Source organism: Peromyscus eremicus, chromosome 10 (assembly GCF_949786415.1).
Source record: "Peromyscus eremicus chromosome 10, PerEre_H2_v1, whole genome shotgun sequence".
NCBI lineage: Eukaryota > Metazoa > Chordata > Mammalia > Rodentia > Cricetidae > Peromyscus > Peromyscus eremicus.
Window position 1 is genome coordinate 18,766,783 of NC_081426.1, and position 16,377 is coordinate 18,783,159.

The 16,377-nt window shown below is 43.6% G+C and overlaps 1 protein-coding gene across 2 annotated transcripts in view; it reads right to left on the bottom strand.

Annotated features, from left to right (window-relative positions):
* The window catches only part of Ikzf1 (IKAROS family zinc finger 1), an 80,372-nt gene extending 75,180 nt beyond the window's left edge, over positions 1–5,192 (bottom strand). For both annotated transcript variants that reach the window (XM_059275437.1, XM_059275436.1), the window contains exon 1: positions 5,142–5,192. In XM_059275437.1, coding sequence (XP_059131420.1) covers positions 5,142–5,181 — 40 coding nt within the window. In that variant the 5' untranslated portion in view covers positions 5,182–5,192. The remainder of the gene's footprint in view (positions 1–5,141) is intronic.
* Between the last annotated feature and the right edge of the window lie 11,185 nt (positions 5,193–16,377).

A 16,377-nucleotide genomic window follows, 5' to 3' on the forward strand; every position in this document is an offset into this window, starting at 1 on the left:
TGGTTTTTAAGAGCTTCTCTGATTTGCCTAAAAGCCCCCCAGTGTGAGTTATGTTGCAGAGACATTCATCACTCTGGGGGCTCTGTGCCCAAGGACCTTTGCATTCTTTTATTGATGGAAGGTCTTCCTGAGGAAAATCTACCATTTCATGAAAACCTTCCCGACAGGCAAAATCATTGGGTATGTTACCTTTTGCCCCACTAATCATTTGAATCATTTCTTTAAAAAAGGAAGTGCTAGGTAAAGCCAACACGGCCCCATTATGAACACAATGATGGAGCTGGGTTACAGGTCTGAATTAAGCAACTGAAGAGCTGATGGAAAGGAAAGATGGCCATCACTTTAGAATTCTCTCCTCAGGCTAAAATTCATGATTTGGGTATAGTGTAGAGGGTCGCGGTGAAAATAAAATTAATAATGAGTGTGACCGCTAGCCTGTTAAGTTCATGGTGTCATTGAGTAACTCGTGGTACACTACAGAAGTATAGGCTATGGCTTGTCCCTTTACCCTGCAGCACAAGCAATGGGATGGAGAAAGTAAGACAGGAAATATTTAATAAGTCATATGGCACGACTCTAAAGAGGCAAACACAATTTCACTTACTTAGAAAACAAAACTTCTGGCTAAATTATAAATGCATCAGTTTGTACCTAATTTGCCTGTTGCCCGTGTGTCAAGCATGTCTTTGAGAAGTTTCTGTGGTCAAATTAAAGAAACTGTGCCCTTAATCTGAAACTAAAAGTAAATGATTTCTTAAGTAGATTATAATTTACCCAGCTGCCCAGCAAAGCTCTGGGAATCTCTCCCAAAGGCATGTGCCTTTAATATACTAAGGGACCCAAGGGAACATAATACCTGGGGTAAAGAGATGTTCCCACTACAGAACCACCACTCTATAGAAGAGTTTGGAGCCGAGGCCTGAAGTAGGCTCATACTGTCCGGCTCTTATGGGACTTCTTGTCAATTTCTTATCAGCTGAGTTTCAGCTTCCTACAATTTGGAGGTAACTACATCCTCCTTCAGTGGGTTTTTATAAGGTGAAAATGAGACAATGTTTAGGATAGTATTAACTAATTCAAAGTGCTCAATCAAGGTGATTTACTATGATTAACTGGGGAGGATACTTCCATTGTTATTTAATATATATGAGGCTCCTTTTCTTACACAGATTATGCATGTCTACAGGGTGTACTCCTTGTGTGCACATTCCAACAAACACATTACAAACAGCATTAAGAAAATATCAAATACATAGTTCAGGTGATGGGGAGCCAGAGGAGCCTCATAGAGTCACTGGCCAGAGTCCCTGCTGTTATAGGAGACACACCTTGATTTACGAAGCAAGAACATTGGCTTGGGTCCCACAGCTGCAGTCAGAAACAAGTGTGGAGATGGCCTTTCAACTCCTTCAAGCTTCTTCCCATGAATTGTCTCTTTCTTTAGAAGGCAAACAAAAACCTAATCCATATGCATGAGTAATTTCAAAAGACTGATGAAGAAGAGACAGGAAAAATAGCTTCACTCAAAAAGTTAGTGAGGAGGGCCCCGAAAGGAAAAGACAGCTTTCTTTAGAAAAGAAAGTTCAACTCAAAGTCTGAAGACTCCAGGCCAGGAGAGCTTTGATGCCCCAATTTGTAAACACGCTGAAGACACCGAGGGGTTCTTGGTGATTATTTTGTAACTTTATTGCATGGTCCCCGAGTGAGAACTTGGTAGATGACAGTGTAATGGGGCTGGACACACCTGTAAGTGACGGCCTGTTCCTGTCAGCGAGCGTTTCCCAGTTAGTGGACTCAACTCAGTGAGCATGATCTGTAATGCCTGTCAACCTCTAGGATTGTCCCCAGCCCATAGGTGGCATCAGCTGGAGCAGACTCTATGTTTAGGATAAATGTCAGGGAAGGAGAATCCAAAGGGCTTGAAAAGAGGGGCTTTGCAGGGACTCTCTAAAGTATTGCACACGTTTGGGGATTCCTATGAAACTGCTCATCTTTGAACATCTTATGAAAAAGAGAATGACTCAGTAATACATCCTTCAATTTCTTATGAAGAAAGTTGACCCCCAGGCTGGGGATATAGCTCAGTGATAGAGTGCCTGCCTAGCACAAGCAACCTCCTGGCTTCCATCCAGGATTGCCCACAGGGCTGCTAGAAAAACAAAGCAAAACAAAGAAAACAAGTCAACTCCTCTTTAGCTAAATATGCATCTTATCGCCTAACTTTCCACTTTCTTCCCAGTCTTAGCAGACAAAGAAGTAAATATTGGTTTGAATTGGGAAAGTATCAGATTTAAAGAAGCATAAAAGGAGTGTTTCATCCCTTTCTAAACATGACACACTCTATGGATGCTCTAACCATTGTTTGGAATGCTCGAGGCTGACCAGAACTCAGCAGCTCCATCAGGGTTGGAGAGTCATTCCTTTGCTATGGGCATACAGAGAAAATTTCAGACCAAATCTTTTCAAACACAAGGGAGAGTGAAGGAGCTTTCTTTTTTTCAAGCCATTTGTTATCCCTGTCCCAGCCCACAATACACTAAGTATTCAGCATCATGTTAAGGGCAAGAAAAGGAAATTCAAGAAAATAAGGCATTTAAAAGCCTTGGTACTAAAATGGAAAAGTGAGAATACTGATTATGCCTCCTAATTAACATTTTAGAGGTGGTTTTCAAGGCTAAGGTATATTTGTGTCTTTATCGTTTTTAATTTCTTATTGATACCCAATAATTGATCATGTCTATGTGGTAAAGTGTGATGTTTGAGATTTCAGTCATGGATGCAGTGCCTAACACTCAAATCTCCTAGTGTGGGTGGCACGCCCACCACCCCAGACTCTCCACTAGAGTGAGCAAATTCAGAATCCTGTCTTCTAGGTATACTATATTGCTGTCGATAGCAATCATCACACTGTGCAAAAGTACCTGGAGTTTATTCCTCCTAGCTAACCACGGCTTTGTATCCAATGATCAACCTCTCTCTTCCTATACCCCTCTACCCTCCAGCCTCTGGCAGAAATCATTCTCTCAACTTCTTTTTTTTTTTGAGAGAGATGTTCAAATATTATACAACCTGTCCCCAATTCACTTAACATAAACACACTACTTACTCACTGTATAGTGTTGAACAAACAATGGCATGTCTTTTATGGGATAAAACATGGAAAAGATCATACAAATAAGTATAAAAATGTAACTATAACATGGGCTGAAGACTTATATAAAGGTATGGAGCCTTAGGTGAGGGAATCTGTTTCCTTTGTGGTGTATTCTTTTTTTGTATTTACAAACATGCTATGGCCATGTTACCTCAATAAATTGTCATATTTTCTGTGAAACACTGAAAATATCGTGGTGTTTTCTGTCTGAAAGGTTTTTTTCCTCTTCACTTTGTTTTTTTTTCTCACCTTTTAGGAATCAGGTTAAGTTCTTACCTTATCAACTTACTTCTTTTATTACACTGCTCTGTGTGCGTATACATGAGCACAGACATGCACATGAGTGCATGCCATTGATTTTTAGTGCCTGGACTGTTTCACTTAACTCAGTGATCTTCTGGTCTATCCATGCTGTTCTAAATGACAGGACTCCAACCTTTATAACTAAATAGTGTTCCGTCATACACACATACCAACTTTATCTATTTATGCACTGGTGGACAGTTGGGTTGATTTAATCTCTAGCCTATTTTTTTTTTTTTTTTGACATTAGGACATCAGAACGAAGGTGCCAGGTGGACCAAGAGGTCTCACTCCCACCGAGTGCATTTTGTAAAATATAAATTCAGAAGTCATCTGAGGTCAAAGAAACTAAGAAAAGCAGAAGAACAGAACCAACAAAAGGGGCTCTTTTTGCCATTGGAGTTTCTCAACATCCCTGTTTTTGTGACATTCAGAGCAATCCAGCAGTAAGGGGTGAGTCCAGTGGGTGAGGTCTTCCATCAGTAGAACCCATCATCCTCCTTTAATTTATGTTTAGCATAGACTTTTCCTGGGCTTTGGGGGATAGATAGGGATGCTAAATACAGAGCTGTGACAAGCTAAACAACTTTTTTCCCCATTTAACTGTTTTGCTTAAGAGGCATAAAAGAAAATAAAGTGAAACAACTCTGAAAAGCACAAGATAAAAGCAATGTCTTCTCCCCCTCAACACACCAATCTTTCTTTTAACATGCAGCTTCTGGGGGAAGTCCAGGTTAATATGCACACTCCAGAATCACTGAAACTGTTCACGCAAGCATGCAGAAGGTATGTGTGCACACGTGTGTGTAATTTGTTTTCTTTTTCCACATGGAATCATACTTTGCATCTTCTCCATTTTCATATACATTTCAGATTTCTTTCCATACCTGAATATTCATATTCTCTTTGATTTGAAGAGCTAAGGGTACAGGTTTGTGCACATACTATAGATTTGAAGTATTAATAACAATGCCACAGTGAGCATGCGCTTAAATGTTATGTGCACTTGGTAAGGGGTGGAACTCAGGACATGCAGATTCTCTACTGAGCAGCATAGCACCACACACTCAGGGCAGGTCCCCTAGGAGCACCCGCTTGGATCAAAATGCACATTTACAAATAAGCACCCCTTCAAAACGAGGGGGTGGGCAGCTCAGCCAAGGCACAGATGGCAGACTGACCGGTGACCAGAGGCCAGGCATCTGGGACCAGGGAATTGCCTGGAGGCTCTGAAACAGAAATACTGAATAAACCTCCAAGTCCAGGAAGCCTGCTTCCAGGTACTGTCCCGACACAGGGCCAGGCAGGAATGAACCTCATATACTCATCATACAGGAACAGGGCAGGATCTGTGGGACGGCCCATCCTCAGTGCTACCCCACTGGACTTGACTTTCTCCTAGCCTGTGCTTTAGCTGTTTGGTAAGTGAATCCACCATAATTTTCTCCGGAAGTACAGTATTTATCTATCCTTTTTGAGTTGCTGTCAGAGTTAGCGCTATAACTAATTTCATTTGGGAGGCTTTTATATTCAGGTTCTCAAACTGGGATGCTTTGAAAGTTGAAGTAAACACTGACACACATGCCATCTGGGTTTTTTTTTTTTCCTTTATGGCAGCCTTGCTAGCTCCCCTGAGCACAACCAACACAACTTCTGGACACACATGTATCACCTGAGGTCTCACCTGAAACTTGGGACATGTCTTGACCCTCGTCAGCATCCATTGTGTTCAGATTATCTGAGAAAGAGAAGAGAGAAATGGATTTAGTTTAAAGCAAAATTACAGAGAGAGAGAGAGAGAGAGAGAGAGAGAGAGAGAGAGAGAGAGAGAGCTTATGCTATTTAACAACAACACTATCTAGCAAGAATAATGCATTTTCCTCTTCACATACTTGCTGGAGTATCAGACTAGCACAGACCTTGATCCTTTAAAAAACAGCATTACAAAGATTTATAAAAATATCATTACAAGCACAGGAGGACCAAATTTGTTATTTATTGTTAATTTCCTACTGCATAATAACCCAAAATGCAAACTGACTGCAACAAAATTAAGCAGAAAATTAAATGGCCCTGGGTCATTGTAGGCACAGAATTCATTCTCTTGGCTGATCCATAGTTATGTTCTTTCTAATTTACTGAGCATGCATCGATGAACCTTGAGTCAGCTTGGTGACACGCGTACAATCAGCAATCAAAAAACGAAGCAATTTGCTGAAGAATGTCTCATTTACCCAGGCAGGCTGCATATCTGAACAGCAACACACTACCTCCATCAATAATGAATACACCTCCAGCCTGGCAGATGGGCAATACATGCTCTGTCCTTGTCTCCCACTCCTCAGCTCTACCTTCAGATTCCACCAACATTCTCTCACAGCGAGAAGTGACAGAACAAGCCAGGAGAGGGCCCAAACTCCTCCTGTTTTGCAGGCCCGTGGCTGGCTCCTCATCTTGGTTTGAACTGAAAACACCCATAGGAAGAGGCTACCCTTTAGTGGCCATGGCAAGTGCCCCATGGATGATACCACCAACTACCACAAATGCCAGGGAGGGACCCAGAGACAGAGGGAGAGAAAAGAAGGCAGTGGGGCTTGGCTCAAAGGCCACACCTCGGAGCACTCAGGTGCCCTCAGATGTCACATTATTAGTATATAACATCTAGTAGCTTGATAAGAAATCTATGTCCGGCAGAATCCTGTGGTGACTTCATGGAATCTGCTCACCGTGCTTTACTAGACAGCTGTCACGGCCAGCAGACTCAGGCTATCTGCTGGGTTTAAGGCAAGTCCCTTTGTTTTTACCTGGGTACCACCATTTCTCTGCTTCAGCTATGTGGACATAAGCCGAGGTCCTCTTTCCACAGAGACCTGGAAACTGGTGGGGGATTCCAATCGTTTGGGAAAGTGTGTGGGGAGTGGCACATATGTAAATACTTCTATATAGCACAGAATCATATGTAAGACATGATATAGATAATGCAACATATGCATATATTCATGTATTGTATATATTATATATGTATACACATGTCATAGGTCACTATATATGTAATTTATGTGATGTTTTCTATCTATATATTTAAAACTTAATGTATCTTTTTAACTTTAACATTTTATGGTATACATGGATGGGATATATATATATATATATATATATATATATATATTTTTTTTTTTTTTTTTCAAGAATACCATTAGTTGTAAGGAAAGTAGCACTCCTATTTTCTGGATGGAAAAGGGTTTCATCTGTTTCTGAAAGGCATTTCACTGGTCTCAGTTGTGAGAACTTTGAAGGCTGATACAGGGCTTCGGAGAGCAGCCAAGACCACAGGGAGACAAAGGCCCTGTAGTACACATGTGTTTCAGACCCTTAATAAAGATCCAGTCGTCACTGAAAGGAGACAAACCAGCCCTAGAGGCAATCATCAACCAGTGCAGGAGCAGCCAGAAGTTCTGGGCCCAGCACCACACCCTGCAGCGTAAAAATGACTCGATTCTTCCAAAGTTGTCAAAACAATTGAGAACTCAGAGGAGAGGCCTGTGTGGTGGGCTGGGCTGCACTCGTGAGAGCTGAGACCTTATTCCTGTGGCTTTCTGGCCATAAATGCACTGATTTTTGAGGCTCATCACAAGCTCTGCCATGCCCCAGTGTTGGCAGGTAAAGCAGAACTCAATGACTTCAACACAAAATGTTTGAGATGTGAACTTTGAACTTTTTGTGACATGAATGAGTTTTTTGGTAAGAAACTCATGTAAGTTCCACCACTTAGGACTCATAATATCTTTAACCTTCAGCTTTTTTTTCTGTGTGTGTTCTATGCTTTTCATAGCATAGGACACTAAACATATTCCAGAAGCAAAACTTTTTATTTAACTACTACTATGTAGCACCATCATTATATTTTATTGGCTATGCATTAAAGGCTTGATTCACTAGAGGATAGCCTAGTATAATATACCCAAGTCACTCCCAATTCAAAGGAAAACAAATGTTTTATCAGGCCCATGAATACCTGCCCTCCTCTGAACAGTATATCATAGACAGCAAGCAGCTCTCAGGGAGTTGGGGGACAGGGAAGTGAGGCCATTGGAAGTACTTGGAGCAAAGTCGTCATGGGCACCGTGGCCTTAGTGGTGCATGTGAGGATCCCAGCAGCACACCTCTGTTCTTGACTGCTTGGCTGACACTTAATGACAGACCGCCTGCCAGCCAGGGCACATGGACCCTTGTGACACAGTCTTCCCTACTTCAATTTTTATGCACATTTTCAACTCCACCCTCTCTGGACTTGTGACTAGTGCAGTTGCCAGCAGGGTCCCTTATAAAGTTCAACCATCAATAACATTTTCAGATATGTAATAATTTTTAAGCTAAGGGCTGGAGTCTGCCTATACTGTGTCCTATGAATTCTCAGCCTGACTTGTCTGTCATCACTGGAGGGACTTCACAAGCCCCTCAAACTGCCCCAAACTGAAAATCTGTACATTTGGGGGGAAAGACTAAAGAAGTAATCTATCAATGGCAGACTGAGAGGGAAACACATTTGGCCTCTTTCAAGGCGAAGTTTACAAAGGACATCACGAAGTGTCCTGAAGAACTCTAGCCCATCCCTGGGTACTATGCTGACCACCAGGGGCTGCTGATGAAACCCCTACTTCCTGCATGTGGAAGCCATGCACAGCATCTGAGGAGAAAAGGTGGGATTTAAAGGGCCAGAGAGATGTCTCAGCAGATAAAGGTGATGCTGCCACACCTGTCAATCTGAGCTGTAGCCCCAGGAGCCACATAGTAGAAGAAGAGAAGTACTCTCACAGGCTGTCCTCTGACCTCCACATGTACGGGCACACACAAAGAAATGAACGTATTTTAAAAGCTTAAAACATAAAGAATTTAAGCTCAGTTATGTTATAGTCTCAGCTAAAATAAAAATAAAATAAAAAAGAGCTTTCATTAGTTAATTACCAAGGGAACTCATGGCATGTTTTCCTGAACTTTGACCCATCTGAAAAGTTAGCATCCTCAGGCCTGGGCAGGGGCGTCAGAAGGAATAAGCGTGTCACAGTAACGTGTTGTGATAGTCCACTTTGCACGGGAAAAGCAAGCAGTCTCAAGTAAGAACCAACCCAATGGAGAGAATGCCACAGTATCAATAAACTAGCTCTCACCTGCAGTTCTGAACATGAATGCTTTTATTGTTTCTTCGGAGCAAGCAGTTCTGAAACTTGCACAAGGGGAAATAGATGCAGAGATAAGTGTGCAGGCCAGCGTGACAGAGGCTGCCCAAGGCTGGCCCTTCAGGACAGTGAGCAGTGAAGCTTCCCTTATAACCCACCATCCCTCCAGATCTCTTGGCATTTCCTGTCTTCTTCAGTTAACTCTCTTCCCATCTCTATTTCTGTGTCTCCCTCTCCCTTCCCTCTGTCCCTCTCCCTTCCTGTCTGTCTCTTTTTTGTTCTGATTAAACAGGGACGAACAGGTTTCGTTTCCTTGATTCAGACAGAAGGAGTCAACGCATCACTAGTGTTAGAGGAAAGGCATGAAAGACCGGAGAATGGGTGCCAGGTTTCAGACTGCATAGGAAGGACCACAGTGCTCTGGAGACTAGGCAGGAAGCATGGACTCAGAGCTTCTGCAGCCCATGGGAGTCTCCCTGGGAAACCAGGTGCCTTTCCTCTTGCCACAGAGGCCACTGCCACCAGGCTGGAACCTGGCTGGCTCCCGGGAGAAGCATCCAACAGCCCTGGGCAATTGCTGCCTCCAGGTAAGCGGGCTGGCCAGGTGTTCCTTAGTGCTGGCCCATTTCTAACTTGCAAGGCCCAGATGAGGGCTTACTAGAGCCCAGGAGCACAGGTGTCCCCAACGGGCGCTGGCAGATCTTCCTTCAGCAAGCAACTCTCCCCGTGGTGCCTCACGTCATAGCCAAGTGTCTTTTCCAGAATTTTCTCATGCTGAGTGAGCCTAGATCTAATCAAAATGGAAAACCAGATGCCAGTCAGAAACCACAAAGGTCTTTCTTTTCAAGTTAGTCAAGCAGTATGGCTATCAGAGACCTGCTAAGCACATGGCATGCAAAGCCTCCTGCAGGCAGCAGGGACGGTCAGTAGAAATCAGCCTGTCACTCGGCCTGCACTATTCTTCCACAAGCTTTGAGAAATGTCTCCTGAAATTAAAAAACACCGTACACTAACTTTTGTGTTTGTTTGCAAGGCAAATGCCCTCCCCGCTCCTGAAACTGCCTTCCTATCTCTCTGTGCAGTGATACGCCACCACAAGGATCCTTGAGGACCTGGTCTACAGCAAGAAACGGAAGAGCACAGGTTACCTTTTACGCAGCTCATTATAGGTGAGGCGTTTGAGAGGTGAACTGTTAAGCTTCCTGAGACTGTGAGACCCTGCCTTGCCCAGCATTTTACTGGGCAGCCTGGCTCAGAGGCCAGCACAGAGCTAGCATCCAATGCCTATTTGTCAGGGAGACCTGCTTTATCATCTCCATTTCACAGAAGAGAAGACTGAGGCCGAGAGCAGAGTCACAAAGCATGAGTAGCCTGCCCAAGGCTACATCCAACTAGCAGCAGAGCTGAGCTCTGAGGTCACTGATGACAATATCTACTTTCTGCTCTTCCTGCTCTAAGAACTCCGTAAACACAACGCAGTGGCAACATGATCCAAAAGTCTGACAGACAACGCAAGGTGCCCCTTATGTTTGGCCACAATATAAACTTGCCCTTTGCAGTAGCTTGAAACCAAGACAAATTCTTCAGAACAGAACTTCTGCAGCACAATTCTGGTTGTGCAGTTACACACATGTGCCCAGTGGTTTTCTTTCTTGCTGGTGAAGCTGCTCCGGGGATACTTGGGACTAGCTACTTAAATAACTCAGCAGTACTTGCTCTGAAGACAGTTAAGTAAATGTGTGTGTGTGTATGTGTGACAGTGGGGGTGGGATGGGGTGGGTCTAAGACTATAACCTATCAAAAATGCCTAGGTCACAGACCTCTTTAATAAAACACATTATTTTGTGAGAGGCATGTCTTTTCATTTTCTGTTCACTGAAGGTTTTAATTTTTTGCAAATTTGTGGTATCACTGCGAATTATGCTGTGTTTTTCAAAAGGAATGCTCCAAAAGAAAGGCCAGCAATATGCAAATCTTTGTATCTAGTCAGAGACCTTCTAGGTTTGCGTAACGATTTTGACAAAGCAGGTTGGGAGAACATAAAAACTTCCGAGCACTCCTATTTCATCTCTGACTCTTTTCATCTTATCAAAAATTAGCTGCCAATCTACACATTTTTTTCATGATTACTTCCCAGAGCTTTGCTGGTGCAAATAACAATGAAAAACAAAATTTAAACAGGAGCATAGGAATCCAATTTAGCGTTCACCACGCCCCTCCTCCCACAGCCAGCTCAGCTGCGGCAGGCTCCAGTAGCGTGTTCTGTGAACCTTCTTCTCCAGGGCAAATCGCTCAGATGTGCAGCCCTGGATGCGCATTTTCCCCTCTGTGGGCAGAAACTGATATGCAAAAGGAGGAGAAGGGTCGGAGGGAAATGCGGAAGTCCTTCACAGACACAGCCAGGGGCTAAGGGGATGCCTCAGTCAGGAAAGTGCTTGCCAGGCAAGCATGGGGACCTGGGTTTAATCCCAGAAACCCACAGAGAAAGCCTAGCAGGGCAACTGTGATTCCAGCACCGGGAGGTGGGGACAAAGGGTCTGTGAGGCCAGATGGCCAAGCCATGGAGCCAGTCAGGGGCAGACTCTGGCCTGGGAACATGGTGGGAGAGACTGAGAGAGAGAGAGAGAGTCTCCATTTTAAACTCTGGCCTTCACACACAGGTGTGCATACACATATGAACATGTGCACACACACACACACACACACACACACACACACACACACACACACACACACACGCACACACACACACCCCTCTGAAAGACAGAGAGAGAGAGAGAGAGAGAGAGAGAGAGAGAGAGGGAGAATAGAAAATAAAGAACGCTTCCTAGTAAAAAGCCATGATTGAGCACCTGTTCTGTGACTTTCCACCATTTTCTATTACACTTGTAATCTCAGACTTTCAAAGAGGCACACGAGTTTGAGAGTGTCTAGGCTACATATGAATCTATGAGTTTCAGGTTAGCCTGGGCAACGGTGAGGGTGAACGCCCAGGCTAGAGGAAGAAAGAGAAAAGATGGTAGATCTTACACAAGAAAGACTATTCAAAAAATGTAGACAATGGAATTGGGGACAAGAGGTCCACAAACGTCCTGACATGACAGTCAGTGTTCCCTTGGCTCTCCCTGCCTCAGGCAAGCCATGTTCACACAACAAAACAGGGTTTCCTGTCTATCCGAAACATGGGCCACCTACTCACAGCAACGGAGGAGAGACATGCAGCCACAGTTAACATGCTTTTTGATTGGGACCATTGACACTGGCCCCTGCCTAAGTAGTTTCCTCAGATATAAACAGCTTTCCCCACCTCATCACTTAAAGGAAAAGAGAGTCAGTTTAGAAACATTTTCGTCTCCTACTGTGGAAGACTGTTATGCACGGCCAGGAGCAGTGTGAGTGAAGGGAAGCGCAGCACCAACGAGATTTCTATCTTTAAAATACAGCAACGGCTTCCACAAGACTGATTCACGCAGATAATTCCCAAAGTGCTGATAGCTTGTAATTGCTAGAAAGAGACAGCAGACAACTTCTCCCAAGTTCCTACTTGTTTATTTTAAAAGAGGTAAGTACAAGCTTACAACATTTTAATTTTTTCATTTGGTAAGGGAATGTGGTGCTACAACAAATATGATATTTCATCGTGACTTTTGGCAGTGAAATTGTATAGATATGCCAGTAAATCCTATCCAATGGACACTTGACTATCCAACTTTAGACTGTCACTGATGGAGGGAAACACTTGTATACCCATAACATTAAGAAAGATGCACCTCTGGTGCTGGTGTTTCTACAGCGCGACCCTACTTTGGTTAAAAGGGGCCTGGGTCAGTTTATTTGGCTTTATTTTATCTAGGCCTAAAAGACCGTCAAAACCATGAAGATCTTCATAGGAGTATCCCATTGTCCAGGAGTCCTTACATGTAGACTTACCAAACGTAACTGAACAGGCACTCAGCCCTGGCTCATTCACTGATGATATTGGGATGTACTTCCTAGGTGCCAGCACATGTTGCTTTTCATTTTACGTATCTCAACAAAATGGGACACTGTTCATGTTCCATGCCAGGACCATCACAGAACTCATTGTGACACACACTGGTCTCTTACTCTTTGAAACACCAAAGGCCATTTTGGCACACCCCAGACATAATAAGGAGTATCTAGTCTTTGCTCCAAAGAGGAGGACAAATTACTGATGTCCTGCTTGCTGTCACTCAATTAGGGTAGGCCACCTGGATTCTGCGGCCATTTTCCCTAAAGTACTGGAATTGAGGACAGTTTTATTGACAGCACCTGCCCATCAGCCGTCATCTCTTAAAGTGAAGCAACTTTTTCAAAAAAATTATTAAAATACTAATAAACAATTCGCTCTCATTTCAAAACTGTGTCCACCGTATTGTAACTCAGATTCAAAAACTAAGTTCCCTAAATCACATCATGGTCTTTTAAAGGCTTTGGTGCTTTGGAAAGTTACCTTGCTCATCCAGCTTCTGGTGGGGTAAGCAAGACACTTGTCGTGTCAGCAGAGGGAAAACCAGTTATTTGGTAACAACTACAGGCAATAAACTGAACAACGACAGAAAAAAAACCCCACCACTTGACTATCTGCACCGGCTTCCTAGTGAGGTCCTAAGGAATGTCTACATTTTTTAATTTCATTTCATTGTACGATATGTCTCAGTAGCAGTGTCCCCTGACCCAGACCAGGGAGCATCCTCAAGACATTCACACCAACATCACACACCAGGAACAAGATTGAGACCCATGTGTAATGTGCTCACCCAACCCAGGCTATATGGATGGATTTTTTTTTTTTTTTTTTCTGAGACAGAGTTTCTCTGCGTAGTTTGGTGTTTGTCCTGGATCTTGCTCTGTAGACCAGGCTGGCCTTGAACTCACAGAGATCCACCTGCCTAGGCCTCCTGAGTGCTGGGATTAAAGGCATGCGTCACCACTGCCTGGCTTGGATGGATTTTATAATCCTTCACCTTCAGCCTACAAGGTCCTCATGCAAACCCAGAAGGGTCATCAGCTGAACCCCATGGAACCGTACAGCTTCCTCATTTGTATAGTTACAAAAATCGGCGTGTCTATTTATAATCGGGCAGAAAAAGCCCTGGCCCTTTGGCGAGCCAAACATAGGGAAACGTAGTTTTAATGCCTGCTCAGACTGTTCTGGAGCCTTCAAGAGACAGGGACAATGAGTTTTCAATAGTCTAAGTCTTTTTCCGAAAAGTTCATTACTTTGAAACAAATACCATAAACCCTTAATAAAAGTGAACATCCTTCAAATTCAGTCAAACAAACATACAACCTCCTGGTGGAAAAGAGCTAGAACTTTCCAAACCACGGTTTAAAAAGTAAGTAACGGTCAACCTCTGCTTTAAGGACCTGAGATAATTAGCAGCTGGTTTTCATTTGATGAAGTAAGATACACAGTTTTCCTGTTTTTACAACAGGTCTTTCTGAATATCACTTTAATTTTCTACTCTACACAGAACTCAACACAAAAAAGGGAGAAAAGGTCACTTTTTTTTTTTCAGACTAAAAGTGAGGCTCTCACTAGGGGGTCGATGGCTTTCTTTAGTTTCCATTAAGAGCCCTGGGGCACATTTCAGAGTGCCTCAGGTAAGCTTAGAAAAGGTCAGCTCCTCACACTCACATCTCTTAAAGTTGCTAAATTAAACATTTTCCCCACTAGGTTGAAGGAACTATCTTAGGGAATTCTATGTGCTCCAAATCTACCAGTGAAAAACGCGATACAACAGAAAATAATCAAAACCTGCTTAGTGGGTTTTCACTGAATGCTTAGCAAAAGTTTACTCCAAACTACACTGTTCATCTTCCGACAGTTTGAGCCTAACAGATAATGACATAAAGAGCAGAATCGGTGTCTAGCCTAAAAAGCGCAACACACACACACACACACACACACACACACACACACACACACACACACCCCTACTTGATACATATAAAGACTCTGAAGAACACTCTTTGGTAATTGATTGTTTCAATAGTTTAGTCAAAATACCACATGCCACAGGGTGGGGAAAAAAAAAGAAAGAACGAGAAGGGGAAGAGAACGTGGGAAAGAAAGGAAAACAGAATACAGCTGGAGACAGTGCCGGGTTTCTCTTCAGACTCTGTACTCCGTTACATCTAACTCTCCACCGTCCTCTTAAACTTCTGTTTTGAAAATGGCGGCAAGTGTCAGATTTGCTGCAGAGGTGAGCTGCTTTCCGGAGAAAAACGTGTCACTGCACACTCGACTGAGGAAATATGAAGAAAGCTCTTTTGCTCTAATTAGGGCCCATTTTAAGCAATTCATTAAGCCGCGGCCCCATGCCACAAGCGTCAGGAGGTGGAGCATAGGGCTAACTTGAGAGCAGAACACACAGATGGAGCCTAATGATGCCTTCCATCACCCCAAGACAGAGAGCTGGGCAGGGGTGCCAGGGAGGGGCTCCGGATGAAGGCTGCTCACCAAAAACCCCGGCGGGAGATGGAAAGAACACCGGCCAGTTCAAGCCAAGCAAGCCCAAGAAGAAGCCAAACCATGTGACACTCACCAACAAGCTTGGGCCTCCCCAAGGCCAAGTAAGAGCTGCCTCTGTCTCCCACACAAATCCAGACTTGGTCTGAGTGCCCTCTGAGTAGCCACTTGGGAAGGACCCTGGTCCCTGGCTGGGCCTCAGATCCCTCTTCCTCTTCTTCCTAGGTCCCCCTGCTGCCTTCACACACCACTGGGGCTCAGAGAAAGGTGGAACCAGCTGCCAAGTATGCAAAGGAGGAGGGAAGCGGGAAGCTAGTTTTCTCTCAGGGAAGCGCACACACAGGAAGGGACCTATGCTTCCTGTCCTGACCAAAATGAGTTCAGAAATCATTCGGATGTCTGATTTGTCAGACATAGGGTGGAAAGGGGGTGTTCTTTTAGTCAACAGGAATTGTGACTTCCCCGGCAAGACACAGCCATGGGAGAAAAGCAGCCGGGCCAGGGCTGCAAAAGAAGATCAATGGCCTACATGCCTGAGACTTGGACTTTCCGACATTTTTTTTTTTTTTTAAACAGTTGATCACCATTGGCTGAAGACACACTGGCATCCACTTATTTACCACAGCCAAATATGAAAATGGGAAAATGCCAATGAAAATAATTTGCCAGTTGTCTTTAGATTGTGCCTCAGCCATCTGTGTCCCCTGGGGACTTTCTCATGAAGCATCAGTAGGCTAGCCCAAAACCAGGGCAAACATCCATTTCTTCCCTTAGAAAGTTTTTGCAAATCGTGTTTTGTTGGCTGGTATAGTGCACTTATAACATGTAGTACTGTATGTAAAAATGCTTACACGTGTCTTAAAAAATAGTTGTTATATTATCATCCAGCAGCTAAAGGCTGTTATCAAACAAACACTATGAAAGAGATAGCACCGAGATTCTAAGAACAGGAACATATATTCCAGCAGTGAAACAAAGTAACTTGAGGGATGAAGCCATGTTTTAAACTGAAAGGGATGTGAAGAAGCAGTGGGTTATATGAAGAACACCAGCGTGAGCATCGGATCAGCATCACAGTGAAATAGTTTTGTTACTGTTAATATGGTTTTATTTAGACCCAAGATTCTAACAAAACCCCACTAGCCCAAAGCTCCTCATCTGCGTTGTGTGGTGTGTGTGTGTGTGTGTGTGTGTGTGTGTGTGTGTGTGTGTGTTTAATGCTAATTCTCTGACACTCAACGACTCTA